This window comes from Fukomys damarensis, unplaced genomic scaffold (genome assembly GCF_012274545.1).
Source record: "Fukomys damarensis isolate Sample0158 unplaced genomic scaffold, DMR_v1.0_HiC HiC_scaffold_23, whole genome shotgun sequence".
NCBI lineage: Eukaryota > Metazoa > Chordata > Mammalia > Rodentia > Bathyergidae > Fukomys > Fukomys damarensis.
Window position 1 is genome coordinate 5398276 of NW_022900935.1, and position 13861 is coordinate 5412136.

At 37.3% G+C, this 13861-nt stretch overlaps 1 protein-coding gene across 1 annotated transcript in view; it reads right to left on the reverse strand.

The window, feature by feature from the left end:
- The window catches only part of Grik3 (glutamate ionotropic receptor kainate type subunit 3), a 478898-nt gene that overhangs the window by 30645 nt on the left and 434392 nt on the right, over window positions 1–13861 (reverse strand). Inside the window, exon 3 of the mRNA XM_033767981.1 lies at window positions 4251–4427. Coding sequence (XP_033623872.1) covers window positions 4251–4427 — 177 coding nt within the window. The remainder of the gene's footprint in view (window positions 1–4250; window positions 4428–13861) is intronic.

Here is a 13861-nt window from a genome sequence, read left to right on the forward strand (position 1 = left end):
TGCCCTCATGTATCACATATTCATGGGTCCTGCACTTTTTGGATCGAGCTATAGCATGTTTCTAACACCCAGGAAGGCTCCTTCTTACTCCTTTCCAGCCACCACCCACTGCGTATGACTCCCCAAAAGTACCCACTTTTCACTTCACATTATGTCTAAGCTTCATCTATGATACAGTGTATAGCAAGAGTTTCTTTTGTTTTACTGCTGATTAAAATTCCGCTGTATGACTATTCCCTCAATCTAGCCTAAGAGTAGGGAGGAACTCTTTATTTATTCCCAACTTTTGGTGGTTACCATTGAAGTGGCTAGGAACATTCTTGTAAGAGGCAAAAGATTTAGTAGATACTGCCAAGCGATTCTTCAGAGAAGTTGAAATTTTCACTTCCACCAGCATTACGTAGAAAGAATAGACCTCAATCCCCATCTCTCATAATATTCAGAAAATCAGTTTGAGTTGGATCATAGAGCTAACTATGAAAAATAAAACAATAGTGCTTCTAGATGAGAAGAGAGGAGAATATGTTTATGACCTCAGGATAGACAGTGACTTCTCAAGCAGAACGCAAAGCACAACAATGGAAAATATTAATTGGATTTCTTTAAATTAAGAACTCTGCTCCTCAGAAAATATTACGAAGAATGCTGCAATGAATATATTCTATATCTCTCCCCCAAATAGAAAGGATACCAAGACAGTGTTCAAATGACCTATTAGCATAAAAAATGTATTCAACCTCTCATCATCAGGGAAAAACAAAATGAAACCACAGTGAGATAACCACTACATAAAACACCAGAATGGCCAAAATTTAAACATAAAACTGACTTTGCCAAGGGTTAGTGAAGATGGAAGGCAGCTATGGTCTCACGCCCTTCAGGTGAAAGTGCAAACTGGTACAGGGACTCTGAAAAACTGGCTGAACACAGGCACTTTCTATGACCTCAAACTTCCACTCCTCGGTATGACCAACAAAAGTGAGTATATTCGTGCATCTACCAGTAACTTCACAGCAGTACTAGCCCCAGACTGAAACCGCTCAAAGGTGCAACAGACATAAAATACATTTTGAAAAACAGGGGCACGTTCATATAAAGGGCCCCTGCCCATCAGTAGAGAACCATGAGCTACTGCTGCATTCAACAGCACAGAGGACTCTCATAAGGACACTGTAGCACTTAAGAAGCCAGGCTTGAAAAAGGAGACGCTGGGTAATTCTGACCTCCACGAAGCTCCAAGTCAGGGCAAATCAGAGCGCGGCAGCAGCAGTGGAACAATGGAGGCCCTCCAGAGTCGACCGGGTGGAGGGGTCACAGAGGGGCTTCTGAAGGGGTTGTGTGGTCTACAGCTTGATTTGAGTGATAGTCAAGATTTGTTTGGGGCTGGCTTAAGTTTTTCTTCAAAAACTAAGAGACACTAGCAGTGTGATTGGCAAATACTATTGAAATATTTTTGAAACAGTGGAATTGGTAATTTGGGGAATTATTTGAACCTCTTCCTACTTCCTATATATGGTGCAAGCGAATGAGAGCCCCTTGGTCTTGTTGAACCTACATAGGCCTCTGTGTCTGTGTTCTGGCTCCAGGCATTTGTTCTGTGTCCTGACCTTTTTATCACGCAGGTTTGGTTTAGTCATTTTGTAGGTAGACAAGGCTGGGCAGAGTTGTCAGCATGGGTGCTCAGCAGGAAGATGGATATTTCACTGTGCAGTGCTGGCCACAGGGCATGCCGGGAAGAGAGCAGCAGAACTCAGGCAGGGATGGGGTTTGCTGGAGCAGGGAGAGGGCTGCCTGGTAAAGGAACTCTTCCGCTAATTCAGGGTGGGTATTCTTTGTCTGTCTGTCGGCTGACTCTATGATTCAAAAGTGTTGGCAGTCATAGTTCTCAGTACCAGAAACCCTCTGATCCTCTATGGGCAGGTCCGTAGGAGGCGGGTCTTGACTTGGTGGTTGAGCACGTGGAGAGTAAGGGAGCCCAGTGCAACAAGAGCAAAGCCCTACGTAATACTGACTGTGGTGTCAGACACTATACATTTACAACTGTAGGCGTGCCCATCACACAGATGAGGAAAGTAAGGCATTGGGGTATTTTTGTCAAAGATCACACAGATAGCTCCCAGGCTGTGGTATGCTGTCTTTCTATGCTGAGATGCTTACCTGTGACGGGGCTTTGGAAAACAGAAACAACTGTAGGTAGCACCTTGACAGGTGTACACCCAAAAATCTAAGAGATCAAGGGTCCCGGGCTGGGAGAAAGTTGTTCTTGAGTATAAACTGGGAACCCTTTAGAAAGACACAGATCTCCTGTGGGTGGGTCTCTCTGCCCAGGATGCATGGATAGCACCCTCTCCTTGGCTTAGCCAACAGTAGTACTGGCCAGGGATGCTCAGGCCCCATGCCCTAAACTCACACTATCCGTTCGTTGCCTCATTCAGCAATTACCATCTGCCCATCTGCTGGGTGCCACAGAAATATATCAGTTACCAAGAGAGAGACTTCTCTTTGGTGTTGTTGGATAGAGCAGGAAAGACATTAAATACACAATTACTCAACTAAAAATTACTATAAGGGTTTTGAAGGGGAAAGCAAGGGGATGTGATATCACATTAAAGGAAGGGTGACCTAGTTATCTGGGGAATGAGACTCTTTAAGCTTGAGACATTTAAACAGAGTTAAAGGAAATCCAGGATTCTGAGGAAGCTATTTCCAGAGTTATCTAAGCCTTAAAGTTAAATTTGAATCAAATGTATATGAAAAAATATAGTTCAGATATGCTGTCTCCCTTGGCATCTGCAGGGAATTGGTTCTAGGACCCTCCTTGGATATCAAAATTGACAGATGCTTAAGTTCCTCACATAAAATGGTGGAATATTTGTATATATCTTGCACACACTCTTCTGTGTGTGACCTTAAGTCACTTTTGGACTGCTGTAGTTATAATACTTGGTACAATATGAACATTGTGTAAAAAGGTGTTATGTCACTATTTAGGAAAAAATGATGAGGAAAAACTGCACATGTTCAGTACAGATGTAATTATTTTTTCCTGAATTATTTCTTTATCTGTGTTTGGTTGAATCTACAGATGTGGATCCCATGGACTGGGTGGGGGCCAACTGTGTGTGTGTGTGTGTGAACTATTCTTTTAAAAAGTAACAAAAAAGCACACTTGTGTACTCGAGAGTGTTATATACCACACTGGAAACTTCTAGCCCACTCTGGCTCTCTTTTGTGTGTTTGAAGACCTCAAGTCACGAAACCTTGAGCTTATTTTAATTTTAAATATGCTACTAATTAGGAAGGATGCACCACATTTGTTTTTATTTCAATTTTTAAAAATCAGGGGTGGGAAAACTATTGGATTTACTACAATTTGTTTTTATGAATTATGATTTTCTTGTTACTATTCAACCAAAGCAAAACAAAAATGTACCAAATATCAAGGCCAATGTCAAACTTCAAGGGTCATCACAACACCTGGGGTAAAGCTGTAGTAGGCACAGAATCAGCTTTGTTGTTTTTATCAAGTCTTTTTATGGCAAGTAGGTCTTACACATTGAACTTATACATTATCTGCATTATATGTATTGTACATATTGCTTATTTTGGGTGGGATTTCAATGAAGGACAAAACAAGCTTTCAGAGCAAGATGATTATAATTTTTAAAAGATGATTGTAATTAATAATAATAATGATATATGTTTTAAAATAGCAAAAGAGAGGATTTTAAATGTTCTCCCCAGAAAGAAATGATAAATACTTGAAGTGATGGATAGGCTAATTCTTCTGGTTTGATCATTCCACAATGCATACATGTAGCAAAACATCACATCACACCCCATAAATATCTACACGCATTATTTTTCAGTTAAAAATAATATAAAACTTTAAGAAAGAAAAAAAAAAAGGAAGGTTGAAAATGTCCACTTGGGTTCAGAGGTGCTGGAGACCTGTGCAGCCTCCGCCTGGCAGCCAGTCTCAGATCCCCACACCCTCCCTGCCTCTCATGGCCTCTGATCCCCTCACCAGCCACCCTTCAAGGCCCCTACTCCCTTCAGCCCCAGACAGTGGCCTGGCAATTCCTGATGGACACCCTGGGGACTGACACAGTCTCAGCTGAACTGGGCCTGAGGCAGGTCCCCAGGCCAAGTGGAAATGGTCCCAGCCCCAAACCCACCCAGAGGTCTGGTATTGGACAGGAAGCCCAGCCCCACCCCGGGAAGACAACAAGCAGGAGTTGCACACTCACCCTTCTTGGTTGCCTCAAAGCTGTCATGGAAGTGAATCCTCTGGATGTCATAAGTCAAGGTTGTGTTGGGCAACAGGGTCCTGTTCCTGTTGATGATGTTGGCAGAAAATCGAAAGGCATGTTCCTCGGCATTCATGACCTGGGCATTGGGGCCATCTGCATACTCAAAGATTCCTCCTGTGGGAGATGGGTAAGACTGTTGTGGTAGGGAGGAGGGACAGGGATCCTGCAATGTGCAGCTTAAGTCTCATTGACAAGCCAGCACCTCACCCCTTACGTTCAACAGTAACATAGATAACTGCCATATATAGAAGTTGTGCTGGGGCATAAGGAATACGATAATCCTTCTAGTTCATTTCATCCAACTAACAAATTCCTAATAACAGAACCTGACAGTACCAAAATAAGATTACCAACTTATTAATACTGCTGTGAAAATTCTCAATAGAATTATGGCAAGTTGAATGTACCCTAGTATTAAGCACCACGACCACACAGTTTTGTTCTAGGAATGTAACACTGGCTCAATATGAGGAAATCTATGAATATCACTCTACTACATCAACAGTTCAAAGGAGAGAAAAAAAAGATCAACTCACAAAATGGAGGGAGGCATTTCATAAAATCCAATATCTACTGCTGTTAAGAATGTTTATAAAATAGCACCAGAAAAGATACTTCCTTGAAGTACTTTTGGCTCACATTTGCTTTTAACATTACAATAACTGGTGTCCAGTGAAATACTAGATGCATTCTTGTTAAAGCAAAAAAAGTGTCGGCAGAGATTCACCATGTATCCCTAACAAACCAAGCAAGATAGAAAATGTATTTAGAGGCATAACTTTTGGAAAAGAATAATCCTTACTTGCAAATATAAATATCTCCCCCCAAAAGCCCTTAAAAGAATCCTTAGCCATGAGAACAAGTAAGAGATAGTAGGAGAGTTAAGTGAAGTGACTGGTGAGCACAAATTAATAGTATTTCTTTGTATCAATGACAACCAGTAGTAAAACATAATAGAAAATGGATTTCCTTTATAATATCAGCAAAAAATTTAATAGCAAACAATAAACCAAATAAGCAGTGTGCAATTCCAGTTTCTTTAAAATGACAAAGACAAATAGAAACAGCCTAAGCAAGAGGTCCAAACACATACTTAAATGAGGATACATGTATTTCTGCATAGTATGGGTCAAATGTCAATTTTCTACAAATTAATTTTTTAGTTTAATTCAATTCCAATCAGAATCATGGAAAGATTTTTCTTTTACTTGACAAAATGACTCTAAAATGTATCTGGAACACAAAACATAAGATAATGACCAAAATATGTCTGTAAAAGAATGATGAAAGATGATTTGTACTGCTAGATTTTAAAACACATCATTAAACAAAAATAATTAAAGCCACATTGTAAAAGTATGTGAAAATACAGATCAACAGAATGAGACAAAAGTCCTTTGAGAGAGACTCAACTAGAGTTAAGTATTTAAAACATAATAAAGGTGCGTACTTCCTGTCAATAGGGAAAGGATGAATTCATTAACTGTGCTCTGATAATTATTCAATTATTTGGGTGAAATTTAAGTGAGACTCCAATCTTAATCCATGCATTAAAATAAATTCCAGATGAAATGAAGGTTAAATAGCAAGAAAACAAGGGAAAGGGAAAAGAGATTATAAAACTATACAAGAGAAAATGTAGGTGAGTATAGTACAATATTTGAGTGGAAGAGGCCTTTCTAAGGACATCAGCAAAGTCAGGAGTTGTGGGAGAAAGACTGTTAGCTCCATAGGAATAACATAAAACTTCTATCCATCAAAACCACCACAGAGAACATTAAATACCAAACAACAGTCTTGAAAAAAAGTATTTGTAACATACACAGCAGTCAAACGTTGATGCTTTTATTTTATAAAAAAATACTTAAACTCAACAAAAAGACAAACACTCCAGTAGAAAAATTGGCAAAGGAAATGGATAGCCACTTCACACAATAAAATAATAGCAAATAAGCTATTAATGAATAAAAGTCTGTGCAACCTCCCTAATAATTAGAGTCAATTTAAATCAACAATGAAATACCATTTTCTCCCATAATTGGCAAGAATGTAAAACAAATCATCACACCTAACTTTGATGAAGGTGTTGAGAAACAGACACTTGCTCAACTGTTAGTGGAAAGAGCCTCTATAACCCTGCTTTTGCTAACAGCCACTAGTAATGCACAAGAACTATCTTAAAAGTTCATGTCTTTGACTCAATTATTTGATTTCTAGAAATTCGCTCCAAAAATGGGCACAAAGGTTAAGTATGGAATAGGAGATCTAGAATTGTCCAATTAAAAAAAAAAGAAACTATACTATACCCATGCAACAGGAAAAATGCAATGATGTGGGAAATGAGATATTTTTCAAATAAACAATGAAGGTTTTTGCAGGAATGCAGAGATTCTTCGACTCAGTAAATGAAGAGTAGGATGAAGAGGAAGAGTTGAAGTTACTGTCATTAAGAATACAAGGAGACCTTGCTTCCTTTATTTTAAAACTTTTTCACATTTTCCAAATAAATCTTTATTCTTATTAAAAATTAACTTTATTGAGGTGACACATTTTTCAGTAAATTAATGAATCATATAACCATTACCACAATCTAGTTTTAGAACTTTTCTGTCATCCGGTAAGATCCTTTGTGACAATTTCTGGTCAGTCATCATTTCACCTCAATCCCCAAGAAACCACTAATTTGCTTCCTGTCTCCAGAGATTTGTCTTTTCTGAACATTTCATATAAATGGAATCATGCAATGTGTATTTTTCTGCACCTGGCTTCTTGTGCTTAACATCTTTGAGGTTTATCAGTGTTGTACCATGTATCAGTACTCCATTCCTTTTTATTGCTAAATATTATTACTTTGTATGGATATACAACACTTTATTCATTTGATGGATTTTTTAAATTGTTTTTGAAAAAACAGTGGTTTCTAGTTTCTGGTCTGGCATGTAGGAAGCTTGGAAGTTGTCATTCCATTCCAACAAGTAAAAAAGCTGAGCAAAGTAAAAAATTAACAACTCTTCTCAGAACTCTAAAAGAACTGAGGTTTAAAGGCAAACTGTTGGCCCTGCAGATCTGGAGAGCTAAAAAGGTGAATGGAGAGAGTTATCACTCATCAGAATAGAAACCTATGAGTAGAAACCTCCATGGGAACCAGAGGAGAATCCAAACTATAATTGACAAGTTGCTAGAGGCTCACTGTAGACAAGTTTGAAAGGCAAAAACTACAGAGGACCATTCATCAGCTGGAACCCCAATTCTGTGAGGTCATGCCTGGAGCTCTCCCAGTTTTCTGCAGTGACTATTAGAGAAAACCCCATATCTGCTTTAGGCAGCAGCAGGAACTATCTCAAAATACGTCAGAGATTTATATTCTTAACAAGGTCTGCCATCAGGTGAAACTAGTTAGCCAGATCCTATCCTGTTGGGGTTTTGTTAGTGCCTAACTGACTGACTCAAAGGAAGAGAGGTAGCTAACTCCAACCAACTCCAGCCACCTACCAGGGGTGGAGACAGTGACAAATACTTGTGAAGTTCACAGTTCAGAAGCACAAGCTCACTAAACAACTGACTCCTAGTCATAGGGTTGTAGAACATTTCCCCTTCCCCTACGCCTTACTGCCACATCTCTAATGGCCTGCCTAGGGCAGTTCCCTTTACTTGACCAAACATCATGTCTGGTTATTTAAAAACAAAAACATTACAAGGCATACTAAATGGCAAAACCAAAACCAAAACAAAATAAAAACACAACAAAGCAACAACAACAACAAAACCAGTGTGAAGAGACTAAACAAGTATCAGAACCAGACACAGATATGGGAAGGGTGTTGAAATTACCAGTCTAGGAATTCAAAAGGACTGTTGTTAATGTGCCAAAGGCTCTAATGGGTAAAGTAGACATCCTGCAAAAATAGAAGAGCTATGTAAGCAAAGAGATGGAAATGCTAAGAAAAAGAAACAAAAAGAAATTCTAGAGATCAAAAGCATTATAACAGAAATAAAGAGTGGTTTTGATGAGCTTAGAAGTAGACTAAACATGGCTGAGGGAAGAATCTCTGAGCTTGAGAAAATCTCAATAGAAAACTCCAAAACTTAGAAGCAAAGGTAAAAGACTAAAAGAAAAAGAACTTAATATTCAAGAACTGCAGAGAAGTACAAAAGTGGTGACACATATGAATTGGAAATATCAGAGGAGAGACATGAAAAGAAAAAATATTAGAAATAATTTCTGAGCATTTCCTAGAATTTAGTGTGGACACCAAGCCACAGATTGAGGTTGGACAGCAGCCCAAAAAACACTAACCAGGATGAATATCCCTAAATTTACACCTAAGGATATCATTTTCAAACAATAGAAAATCAAGGATAAAGAAGATTCTTGACAAAAACCAGAGGAAAAATACACCTTACCTCTGGAAGAGCAAAAAGAATTACATGTGACTTCTCAGAAGCCATGCAAACAAGAAAAGAGTAGAGGGAAATATTTAAAGTGTTTAGGGAAAAAACATCAACTTAAAATTCTGCACCTTGTGAAATTATCCTTCACATGTGAGGCAAAATATAGACTTTCTCGGAGAGGGAGTTGAATTATAAAACATGTTTAATAAAACCATATGGCAGAGAAAGAGTAAAAGGTCAAAATGAAACAAAGAACAGGGAGAAATAGAAAACAGTAACAAGCATGGTACATATGAATCTATCAACTGTTACTTTAAGCAATGGTCTAAATGTACCAATTAAAATATTTTTAGAGTTGATTAATGCAACAACCACCTTTATATTGCCTGCAAGATATCTTCTTTAAATGTATACACACACACACACACACACACACACACACACGAAAGGTAAATGGATGGATGAGTAAGTGGGATTTACTCCTGGAATGCAAGGATGGTTCAACATATAAAAAAATGGATCAAGTAATGCAGCACATTAACAGAATAAAGAGAAAACAAAACCCACAGGATCATGATAATCAGTGCAGAAAAAGCACTTGAAAAATTCAACATCTTTTTATGATTAAAAAACATGTAAGAAACCAGAAAGAGAAGGAAATTGCTTCAGTATAACAAAAACTATGCTGAAAAATCCACCAAAATATCATATTCAATGGTGAAAGAATAGGAACTTTCCCACTAAGATCAAGATCAAAGCAACAATGCCTGCTTTTGTCACTTCTATTTAACACAGTCCTGGCAGTTCTAGGCAGAGCAAGTGGACAAGAAAAAGAAAAAGAAGCCATTTAAATTCCTAAGGCAGAAATAAAGTTATCTATTTGTGCATAATATGATCATATATGTAGAAAATCCTCAGTATTCGATAATAAATTCAGTAAAGAAGCAGGCTACAAAGTTAAGGCACAAAAATCAGTTGCATTGGCTATACATTAAGAAGGAAAAATAAATTTAAAAAAATACTTCCATTTATAATAGTATCAAAAATGATAATATACTTATGTATTAACCAAGGAGATAAAGGACTTGTACAATGAAAATCACAAAACATTGCTGAAAGTAAAGAAGAATAAATAAAAGTAAACACATCTCTTTTTCATGGATTGGAAGACCAAACATGGTCAGGCATGCATCATGGTGCAGGCCTGTAATCCCAGCCATTTTGGAGACTGAAGCAGGAGGATTGCAACTTCAAGCCCAGCTCAGGCAACTTAGTGACTTAATTAGATCCTGTCTAAAATCAATCAATCAATCAATGCTTGAGGATGTAGCTCAGTGTGAAGGCCCTAGATTCAATCCCTAATACCACATAATACATCACATACACACACACACACACACACCATATATGTATGTGTATATACATATAGTATATATTTAAACTATGTATTATATATACTACTAGTATGTGTATGTATCTATATATCTATATACTACCCAAAGTGATCTATAGATTCAATAAATCCCTATCAAAATCCTAATGATGTTTTTTGCATAAATAGAATAATTCATCCTAATATCAACATGGAATCTCAAGGGTTTTTGAATAGCCGAACTAATCATGAAAGAGAACAAAGCCAGAAAATTTATATTTACTAATTAAAATTTACTACTTGCTAAGTGTTATGACCTAAAATTATAAAACTCTTAGAAGAGAAAAAGGTAACAGTAAAAGCTTTATGACACTGAGTTTGGCAGTTATAGGCAGGAAAAGAAAAACCAGACAAACTGGACTTAATGAAAAAATTTTCAATATTGTACATTAAAAGATACTACTGATAGAGTAAAAAGACAACTTATAGAATGAGAGTAAACATTTGAAAATCATATTGCTGATAAAAGATTAGTATCGAGAATGTACAGACAACTTCTAAAACTTGACAATAACAATAAACAAATAATTCAAATATAGGTAAAATACTTGAATAGTGTTATGGCTTATATCTAGATGGTCCCCCAAAATCTTGTGTGGTCATAGGTGGGGCTCTTCTGAGCTGCCTAGATCTAGAGTGTATGATACTGAGATGAAAGGTATATAGTACTAATTAGTCCACTGATTGGTTAAGCATAGTTCTGAGTGTGTATAATGGGAAGGCCCAGACTTGTAGCCTAGATAGGAAGAGCCTAAAGCGAAAGGGAGGCCTGCTTCACTGCCTGCTGCTTGTTGCTCACTGGCTTCTGTTTGCCACACCATGAACTATTCTTCTCCTGTGATGCCTCTCTGCCATGTCACCCTGCCTTGAAGCCAGCCAACTATGGACTGAAATCTCTGCAAACCGTGAGCTGAAATGCACCATTTGTCCTTTAACTTGTGAGTGTTGAGTATTTTGTCCCAGCAACAAACAGGTAATTAAGGCAAATAGCACTTCTCCAAAAGAAGATATACAAATGATCAATAAGACATGAAAAGGTCCTCAATATCGCTAATTACTAAGGAAATATAAATCAAAACTGCAATGAGATAATGACTTACAGTTATTAGGATAACTATTTTAAAAACCTCTGAAAACAAACATTGATGGAGATATAACGACAATGGAACTCTTGTGCACTAGTGATGAAAGTGTAAATCAATACCACTGTTGTGCACTGAGATTCCACCTCACCCCACAAAGAATGGCTGCTATCAAGAAATCACACAATAACAAATGTTGGCGGGGTTGTGGGGAGAAAGGAACCCTCCTCCATTGTTGGTGGGAGTGCAGACTAGTGCAACCACTATGGAAATCAATATGGAGATACCTCATAGAGCTTGGACTGGAGGTTCCATTTGACCCAGCCAGCCCTCTGCTGGGTATCTTTCCAAGAGAACTAAAAGAATCATATCACAGAGAAGTATGTGCACCCATGTTTATAGCGGCACAGTTTGTAATAGCTAAATCTTGGAAACAGCCCATTTGCCCATCCGTTGGAGACTGGATAAAGAAGATGTGGTTTTTCTATAAAATGAAATATTACTCAGCCATAAAGTACGAGAAAATAGATTCATTCATAGGAAAATGGATACATATTGAAGATATACTCCTAAGTGAAATAAATAAGTCACACATGTGTAAATACCGAATAGTTTCCCTGGTGTGAATAATCTGCAACAATGCATAAGATCCTAATAAGATTACTGACATTTAGAAATGGGAAGAAAGGAGCTAAAGGTGTAGGGAAGGTGGGATGGGTAGGGGAAGAGTAAAAAGGGAAAAGAAAAAAATATGAGAGAATGAAAAGATGAAAATAAAGTGTTTATAGATGGGGAGGAGAGGAGGGGGTGAAGGGAGGGCAGAGATAAGGGGAAAAAATGAGAATCAAGACTTGTCATGTAGAGGCACAAGATCCCAACTATGAATGTAACTGTACTGTATCTCTAAAATGTACCAATAAACTCAATTAAAGCTGAAAAAAAATACCACTGTTGTGGAAAGCAGTATGGCAATTTCTCCAAAAATTAAAAGTATACTCAACATAGGATCCTGCAATTCGACTTTTGGAAATGACTCCAAAGAACTGAAAGCAGGGACTCAAAAAGATAATTATACTTCCACATTAATAGCATTCACAACAGTAAAAACATGGAAACCACTCAACTGTCCATCAGTGAGTGAATGAATAATCAAAATGTGGTATATATATCCAATGGTATATTATTTAGTCATAAAATGGAAGAAAATTCTAGCATATTCTACAGCACTGATAACGCTAAGTGAAATAAGCCAGTCACAAAGACACAAATGCTGTATGATTCCATTTTTATGAAGTATGCAAAATAGTCAACACCAGAAAAACAGAAAGTAGAAGGTGATTGCAAGGGAGGGGGAGAGAGGAATGGGGAATTATTGTTAAAGGAAATCTTAGCTACTGTAAGGTGAGAGGAGGAAATAAAACATACAAAGATTGGAATAAAGAAATAAAACCGTCTTTGTTTTCTGATGATGTAATTGACTATATAGAAAACCCCAAAGAATTGACAACAAAACTAGATAAACTCCTGGTATTAGTAAGTGATCATAGCAAGGAAGCAGGGCACAAAATTAATATACGAAAGTCAATTGCTTTCCTGCAACGAGCAAGTGGAATTTTAAACAACTTTTTTTTTCTTTTTTTTTGTTACCAGGGATAAAACACTGGTCCTTGTACTTTCAAGGCAGGCAGTGGAACCACGGAGCTAAATCCCGGCCCAAGTGGAATTTTAAATTAAAAATGCAACATTAATTACATTAGCATTGGAAGAAAAATATTTAGGTATAAATCTAACAAAAATATGGACAAAATCTATTTAAAGAAAATCACAAAACTCTGATGAAAGAAATCAAAGAACTAAATAAATGGAGAGATTTTTCAATGTTCATGGATTAAAAAGAGCCAATATTTTCAAGATGTCAGTCCTTCCCAACTTGATTCATATATTTAATCCCAATCAAAATTTCCCAGCAAGTTATTGTGTGGACACTGAAAGACTTATTTTAAAGTGTACATGGAGGAGCAGAAGATGCATGAAGATACGCTATGGCACATTATAGCTTATATTATATGACTAACAACATTGAGGAGATTTATAGATGGACACAATTCGATTTCAAGACTCACTGTAAAGCTACAGGAACCAAGATAGCATGGTATTGGCATAAGAATAGACAAATAGCTCACTGGGACAGAACAGAGAGCCTAGAAATAGATTCACATAAATATAGTCAACTGATCTTTGTCACAGGCACAAACATGCCCTAGAAACAATAACTTTTCAAACAAATGGTGTTAGGACAACTGGGCACTCACATGCAAAAGCAAAGAAGATCTAGACACGCCACTTATACCTTTCACAAAAATAAACTTAACATGGATCATCTATAAATGCAAAATACAAAACTATGAAACTAATAGATAACAGCAAAACAATGCAGACCTCGAGTTTGGCAATGAGTTTTTAAATATGGTATCAAAGGCATGTTCCAGGAAAGAAAGAATGATAAGTGGGACTTCATCAAAATTTAAAATTTCTGGACCGGGGATTTAGCTCAGTGGTTCTGCCGCCTGCCTTGCAATCGCGAGGACCGGAGTTCAATCCCCGGTACCAAAAAAAAAAAAAAAAAAAAAAAAAAAAAAAAA